Raw genomic sequence first — 8,069 nt, forward strand, 5'->3', positions numbered from 1 at the left:
GGAAGAAGAGCTGAGTCAGGAAAAAAACATGTAGCCCTGCCAGAGACAAATGCCAGAACTTCAGCTGGTAAGCCATAGCCATGTGGCAATACACAGATTAATAGAAATGGGTTTAAATTAATATGTAAGAGTTAGCCAATAAGAAGCTAGAGTGAATCGCCAAAACAGTGATTTTTTTTTTTGGTTTTTCGAGACAGGGCAAAACAGTGATTTAATTAATACAGTTTCTGTGTCATTACTTTGGGTATAAGCTAGCCGGGAGGCCGGGAATCAACAAGCAGCATTTCTTCCAAGATGCTTAGGCTCGCCTCACTTTGGTCATCACATGTATATGTGTGCACCTACTATGTACCAGGTAGTCTGGGCTCCGGCAACATAGAGATGAATGAGATAACCCCATTGCCAACCTTATGAACATCAGATTTTATTAATAACTCACAAAATAATTACACATTTTAAAATGTTTTAAGGTGCAATAACCGTCTTAATCTCTCCTGATAATGACACTTATCATTCAGCTAAATCTATAAGTATACATCAGGTTCATTTACAACCCCACCTGGCCCAGCTCAGACCTGAAGTCCGGCCATGACCTGGTGCAGCTGAAGTGGTGACCTGGAGTGAACGCAGTTCAGGCATTCTATCAGACTTCCTTCCTGTGGCTCCAACACTGCCTTTGTCCTATACCAGCAAGGCTCCTTTAAATGTACCAAAGTTAGCCTGACACTCCCTGCGCATTCATCATTCTCTGTGACTGTGGGTTAAGTGGGTGTAAGTCACGGTTATGCTTATGAGAATGTGCATGTGTGCAGACAGAAACATTGTATGCGGAGCTCAGCCTTGAGCCAGCGCTTGCGGGTGTATGTGTGTGTGTTCTAGTGAGTACGGGGCAAATGTATGCTATCACCCACATCTCTAGCTAGGCATCTACAGACCAATTTACCCAAGTCTCTGTGACCTAGCAAATAGGACGGCAGCTTCTGCAGGCAAGCTTTCCTGCCATTCTGGAGTCACTGGAAGCTGGGAGCCCTGGGATCAAGATGGGGTCATTATATGCCTGAGGGTGCCTCCAGGCCAGCCTTTTCCTCTCCATCCTTGGACGTTCCTTCCCCAGGCTCAGCCTCATCATCAGCCTCAGCCATGTCCTCTGGCATTGGCCACTCTCGAGTCTGCCACTCCAGTCTTTCAATGCGGTAAGCGATCTTCAGTGCACTGGACTCCAGCTCAGCTAGCAGGCGAGCAAACTTGGTCTGTAGATCATCCAGCTGCTGGTCAAGGCCTTTTAGCCGAGACTCTGTGGCCTCCTGGAGGGCGATCTCAGCTGCCTCAGCATTCACATCCAATTTATTCATTTTGAGCAGGATCTCACGGCCCTTCTCCTCCATGACGGCCTGGGCCTGTGGATACTCACTCAGCACCTCCCGCAGATCCTCCTTGCTGAGGCAGAATAGGTCTGAATAACCTAGGCTCTTGATATTGGCTGTCCGTCGGTTCCCAGACATGTTCCCTGTGGTTCAAGGGCAGACAGATGTGGGGAGAGTAGTTAGTAGGGACAGGAAGGTGGCATTTCACTCCTGAACCAGGATATAGTCTCCACACTGGTGCTTCTGACTTCCTTTTTTCTGCTTTATTCTAGTAATGTGTTGGTGACCAAGCCTTGTGCTTATTCACCTGCCTTGATAGATATTTAATGGGACAGTTATATAACAACATGGCTGGTACAGTAACTTTCTGCTGGTCTGTTGGCATTTCCACCAGTGCCCATGGAACGTATCTGCTTTGTTTTCTAAGAAACCACCCCAACCACTGACCTTGGCTCATTTCCTCCTCAGGGAACAAATAATGTATACCTTGCTTCTCTCCTGAGTCCTGTAGTAACTCAGACAAGAGCCAGATCTTCTTAATCTATGTGCCCCAAAGTACCATCTTGTCCTAGGCTTCTCCCATTCCCCTGCCCAGTCCTATCCCTAGCCCTTCTCCTTGGGGACTCGCCTTTGATGTTGATGATACTGATCTCCCCAAAGTAGAGCCCTGCACCGAGCACAGCATACTGTGTGACACCATCATCTGCCACCACAGCCAGCTGACCCTCACGGATGATGTACATCTCTCGGCCGATGTCTCCTTTGCGGCACACATACTCTCCTGGTGAGTAGGTCTGGGGCTGGAGCTTTAGCACCAGCTCTTCCAGCAGGCTGGCTTCACAGTTCTGGAAGATCTGGACTCGGCTCAGGGTAGACAGGTGGACAGACACAGCAACCTCTGCCCGCAGCCGCTCCGGCAAGTGCTGCAAGATGGCTACCTCGTTGGTCATCTTCTTGTTGATCTGCAGATGCTGGTACCTGGGAGAAAGGCAGTATCATTTCTTTACCAGATCCTGTGTATCTGCCTCCACCCATTCCATCAGGACTCAGCTCAGCCTGGAACTCAGGCACACTGAGTTCTCATATGAGCAAAGGGAGTACCTTACAGTTTTCTGGTCACCTTTCTTGGTGACAGACATGGCCTGTTCTACTTCCTACAAGGTGTGGTGGCACCTACCCCTCCTTCACCTCCTGTCAGGCCCCACCACAGCCACAGTGTCTGATAGCACTTCTACACTGAGTTGCTTTAGTCAGCAAGCACCTGTCCTCTCAGACAGCTTTGCGGTGGCACCCTGACATTCAGACGTTTCCTTTTATTCAGAACATAGCTTGCATTATCGTGATGTAATCAACCATGTTGGCCATCTCCTGGCTGGATAGTTCCCTTCTCCACCCCCCTTTCAGAGTCTCCCGGATCCCCCTAGGCCATGGTAGCTCTCATTCTCGGGTCTCTGTTACTCTTGTACACAAATGCCTCTCCTTGTCAGTCTTTTGCCCGCTCTTTCCCCCTAGTCCAGATCTTAGTGGAAAACACCACTCTCTAAGCCTATCCAGCAGACCTACTAATGAAGTCTATCTTCCAACTGCCTGGTAGAGCCAGTAGGTAATAAGGACAGGGTCACTACGGCATCCATCCTTTCCCCTAGCTGGGTCTGCAACCAGCCCTCTCTCACCAGTCAATGACACGCCGCTCCAATCTCCTGTTGACACGCTGCAGCTTCATGTACTTCTTTACCAGAGCATGGTCTGGGTAGAAGGCTGCATCTGCAGTGTTCATGTTGTAGATGACAGAGCTCATGCTACCCATGATGGTGGCGAAACCCATGACAGCCAACAGGAAGTCACCCACCATGAAGAGGTACTCTTCCTCCCGGGCTGGCAGTGGCGTGTCACCCACAGTGGTCAGAATTAGAGTGGAGAAATAGAAGCTGTAGAGATACTGGCGCCGCAAGCGCTCAAAGCCAGGCTGCGCGGGATCTGGGTATACCCATGCATCCCGTCCGAACCCCAGGTACCTGGACAGGGCAAAGTATAAGCAACTGTTCCAATGGATGACAACAAAGATGTAGAGCATCAATTTGGCGATGCGGAAAGCATTCGGGTAAGCTGTGCGGGTCTCCGTGCGATCAAAGGCCTCAAAGAGGCGGGGTACACGGAGAAAGCGGTTTAGCCTGAGTGTGGGAATGTGGGGACCCAGCCGCACATAGGCCGCGTCCGTGGGCACCAGTGAAGCCAGGTCCAATAGGAAGCTCCAGGTGCGGACATAGCGACTGGCGATCATACCTTTGTCCACCACCAGGATGCCTTGCTCTAGGAATCCTAGGTAGAAAGGAGGAGATGGGCGGGGTCAACTGTAGGCAGGTCAGGAACAGGCCAGACATGAGGGCAAGATGGAAGCATGCATAGCCTTCTCCATGGTGTCTGGGGTGAGTCCTGGGACATTGTCGAGCACAGAAACACGTGACAGTGCAGTCCTAAAGGTAGCTGCTTTCTTAATACGTTCTTTAAGGAAATGTGAGGAAAAGGTTAGCCCCAGAAACTCACTGACCTGTGTGGAAGCGCACCCCGATGTCTAGTAGGTACAGCAGGTCACTCGTGTAGTCTAGGACAAACCAGGCCACCAGGTAACTGTGCTGCAAGTCAGGAAAGCAGGCTCTGCAGGACAGGTAGCAGAAGGGATTGGCTTAAAGGTACCTACTGTGTGTGAGGAGCCTGCTAGAACAGGTCTCTCAGTCTCTTCCTTGAGTCCTTCCAGGGAAGGTGCCGGCCCTTTAGGCCCTGCCCTCCCGGCCTGCCCTTCTCCTTGGCTTCACTCTTCAGTACAGCTTAAGGCCCCCTCTTTTTGCACCCCTGCCAAACCTGCATACAACGATGATGAGGTTGTACATGACTGGGAAGACCATCGTGTTCAGCCACCAGTAGTAATAATCCCCAGAAGGGTCTAGGACAGGCAGCCTCTTCCTGTAGGGAGAAGAGACTCCTCTTGTTTGTCCACCAGACACTCAATGCTTGGGCTGTGACCAGGACACCAAGAAAGAGGATGCCCCGGGCACAGGCAATTAGATCTCACCTGGCTTTGGATGGGGCTGAGGGGCTGGACTCTGTTGTTTTCACTTTGTTGTCTTGACTCATTGTTCTGTGACTTGGTCCCAAGACTGTGAGAAATCCAGTGCTTCTCTGACTATGGTGGCTTGAGAAATTGGGGTTAGTGCCTGTCTTCTCAGAAGAGGCTGCTCCGGGCTCCAGGTACGTATTCTGTCTTTGAAGCTCTTAGCAACACGACTAGGGCTAGCAGGTATGGAGTGGGTGGAGGCAATGTAGGTTCGGCACACTGCGCTGTCTCTCAGGGCCGAAGCTGGTTTACACCTGCCCAGCTAAACACCTTTAATGAGGTCCCTGGGGTGGTTGGAGGTGGATGCTTTGGAAGGAAGCTTTGCTTTCATTGTTCTCTCCCCCCCCTCTTAAACCCATGGTATCAAGATCAGGAGATCCAGCCTGCCTTCAATGTAGGTTTGAATTCTGTTTTACCTTATGTACCCTCTCCATTTGGGCCTAGTTATTGGTATAACTATTATGTTCCAAGTGGCTCATTCATGTCAGGTGGTAAACTAGTCTCTAGGGACAAAGGGGTGCCTCTTACATCAGAGGTGTTTTCATTAGCTACATCTTAATCTACATACACATCACCTAATCTTCTGGGGTGTACGTCTGTCATATTATGCTCCTTTGCCCTCAATCTTTTCCTATTACCTTCCATGCCTAATACCACCAGCTATTGGACAGATTTCATGGACCCTCAACTTCTCAATTTTTTCTGTGAACATTTCTTTTCATAATAGAACAAACAGACCTTCTATAATGTCCCCATCAAGGTGATGTCCCTGTCAGTATCATGATCTTTTTCAGTCAAGAAGTCATCATTAAAATTCCAGCTATGTGCCAGGCCAATATTGTGCTAAGTGAGTGGGACAATCCCACGGAAGCTCAGTCTTGTAGGAGGAATGTTCAGTAGGGTAGGATACATTTAGGTAAATGCACAAGGGCAATCCTTGCAGAGACTGGCAAGTACTCTGTTAGGTGGGTATGTGGAGGGCTCTTATGGTAGTAGGAAGAGCTATGCTCTGTAGGATAAGCAGGAATTAAGTCTAGAGATGGGAGAATGGACAGTGTGCAACAGCAGAGACATGGAAAATTGTGGTGACTGGGAGAATATCAATAGTTTAAAAATACTTAAAAATAAATATTATTAGTGTATGAGAAGTATGTGTGTGTGTGTGTGTGTGTGTGTGTGTGAGAGAGAGAGAGAGAGAGAGAGAGAGAGAGAGAGAGAGAGAGAGAGAGAGAGAGAGAGAAGCCGGTGGTGACACACACCTTTAATCCCAGCACATGTTGAGGCAGGTGGGTCTTTGTGAATTCAAGACAAGCCTGGTCTATAGAGTGAATTCCAGGACAGCCAGGACTAGACAAGACAACTCTGTCTCAACAAAACAAAACAAAACAAAACAAAACAAAACAAAACGGAATAAAGAAGGACAGAGAAAGTGCATGGCCACAGTGACTATGGAGGTCAGAGTACAACTTTTGGAATCAGTTGATGTATCTAGGGATCAAACTCCAGTGGTGAGCTGGTGTAGCGAGGGCTTTCACCTGCTGAGTCACCTTGCTGACCCCAAAATTTAAAGAGAGAGAGGTGACAAGAAAGGGAGGTAGTGATGAGAATGAGGATGAACAGTGGACAGAGGCCAGATCAGAGGAGTTCTAACATCCACGAAATTAACTTTGATTCTTTTTATAGGCAATGGGGTAATGTCAAATTTATATTTTTGCAGTTTCTTGAAAGAAATATCTAAGTCTCTAAGAAATTTTTTCATGATGCTTTTATCCATAACTTTTGTAATGTTACCATTTCTTGGTTTTCTGTTAATTTCTTAGTCTCTTTTATAAGCTTCTTTCCCCTTCCCTTCTAAGTTGGTGTTTCCTAGAACTCTTAGCTCTCACTCTTTCCATCTTCCATACACTTTCTGGCTGATCTTGGTCATTCAAAGGATTGCTTTGACATCTAGTAGCTCATGAACTCCCTTGGGCTTCAGTCATCCACACAACTAACTGATTTGATACCCACAGCCACACTGTTGTAGCCACTGTTCTGATGCTGTGAAGAGACACCATGGCAACTAACTGCACACTAGATTCTGCTTTGATACCCACAGCCACACTGTCTTAGCCACTGTCCTATCGCTGTGAAGAGACACCATGAACATGGCAGATATTATAAATGAAAACATTTAATTAGGGCTTGCTTACAGTTTCAGAAGCTTGGTCCATTTATCATCATGGCAGAGGGCATGGCAGTAGGCATGACAGGCATGATGCTGGAGAAGTAGTTGAGAGCTACATCATAATCCCTAGGCAGATGGGGGAGGGTGGCATGGACTTCAGAAACCTCAAAGCCCACCCCTAGTGACACACTTTTCCCGACAAGTCTACACGTATTAAAGTTTTTAATCCTTTCAAATAGCTCTACTCCCTGGTGACTAAACAGTCAAATAGATGAACCTATGGGGGGGGGTCATTCTTATTCAAGCCCCCACAGTCACTTTCAACCTATTGCATCTGTAGCTTCGTCTTCCTCCACCTACTCTTTTTCTTCAACGCCCTTTTCTGTCCTTTCAGCAAAAAACATGGGGCCAGAATTTACTATTACGTAACGTGGGAGATATTTGCAAAAATGACCCCAATTCTTTGATGTTTGTTGCTTATGATTGCCAACTGCTAGAACATAGAAAGAGTGATGGTGTGTGACATCTGAGGCTAGACCAGCAAAGATTTGGTTGGGTCTCTGGGAATGCATATTGTCAGGATCCTCGCTCTTTTAGATCTTGTGTGAAACTCTGGAAGTCTGAGCTGAGTGCAGCCTTTCGGTTGTCCCAGCCCAGGCATAGTGCACAGGACTAAGTGTGGATGGCTTTGGAGCAGTAGTTCTCAACCTGTGGGTCAAGACCCCCTTGGGTCCTGCATATCAGATATCATGATTCACAACAGTAACAAAATTACAGTTATGAGGTAGCAACAAAATAATTTTATGGTTTGGGGTAACCACAACATGAGGAACTAAAGGGTCATTTAATTAATGCAGCATTAGGAAGGTTGAGAGTCATTGGAAGGGTGCAGGTAGCATGCCAATGGGGATATGCCCTTGAAGAGGATATTGAAACTCTGCCGTTTTCCATTTGTCCCTTTACTTCCAGGATGCCATGAGGTTAGCTGCCTCCTTTGCCACATACTTTGTGCTATGACATCCTTCCTCACCACAGGCTCCAAAGGCAACCAAGGGCAGAAATTTCTGAGCTAAGATAAACTTTTTTCTTTTACCTTATTAATCCCAAGTATTTGTCCCAGTCGTGGACAGCTGACTAGTACATCCAGTATAGTAACTACCGCTACCACCATAACAATAGAGAAATACAGCTTGATAAATTCTCGCAAACTGAGCTCACCCATCTCAGCACTCAGATGAAGAGGCAGAACTGCTATAGGCCTTAGAGATCATTCTTCTCCTTTTTAGTCAATGCCATTCCAGTGGTAAACATACCTTCATTTCCAATAGCAATGTTATTTTACATGTTTTTTTTCTTTTTCCATTCTTCGTGGTGTGTGTGTGTGTGTATGTGCACATGGTTGTATGTGAATGTGGAGGCCCCAGAA

At 47.4% G+C, this 8,069-nt stretch overlaps 1 protein-coding gene across 1 annotated transcript; it reads right to left on the reverse strand.

The window, feature by feature from the left end:
- Positions 1-1,049: 1,049 nt before the first annotated feature.
- Cnga4 (cyclic nucleotide gated channel subunit alpha 4) lies at positions 1,050-4,496 on the reverse strand. Its single transcript, XM_057779802.1, has 6 exons — positions 4,435-4,496; positions 4,224-4,325; positions 3,913-4,019; positions 3,038-3,683; positions 1,993-2,342; positions 1,050-1,507 (listed from the first exon to the last, which is right to left on the reverse strand). Exons 1-6 carry the CDS (start codon positions 4,494-4,496, stop codon positions 1,050-1,052), a joined length of 1,725 nt encoding a protein of 574 aa, XP_057635785.1.
- Between the last annotated feature and the right edge of the window lie 3,573 nt (positions 4,497-8,069).

The sequence above is a fragment of the Chionomys nivalis genome, chromosome 8 (genome assembly GCF_950005125.1).
Source record: "Chionomys nivalis chromosome 8, mChiNiv1.1, whole genome shotgun sequence".
Taxonomy (NCBI): Eukaryota; Metazoa; Chordata; class Mammalia; order Rodentia; family Cricetidae; genus Chionomys; species Chionomys nivalis.

Coding starts and splice junctions, on each gene's coding strand:
- Cnga4 (XM_057779802.1), bottom strand. CDS start 4,496: ATGAGTCAAGACAACAAAGTGAAAACAACAGAGTCCAGCCCCTCAGCC. Junction 4,326..4,434: donor TCAGCCCCATCCAAAGCCAG/GTGAGATCTAAT, acceptor TTCTCCCTACAG/GAAGAGGCTGCCTGTCCTAG. Junction 4,020..4,223: donor CTCATCATCGTTGTATGCAG/GTTTGGCAGGGG, acceptor CCTGTCCTGCAG/AGCCTGCTTTCCTGACTTGC.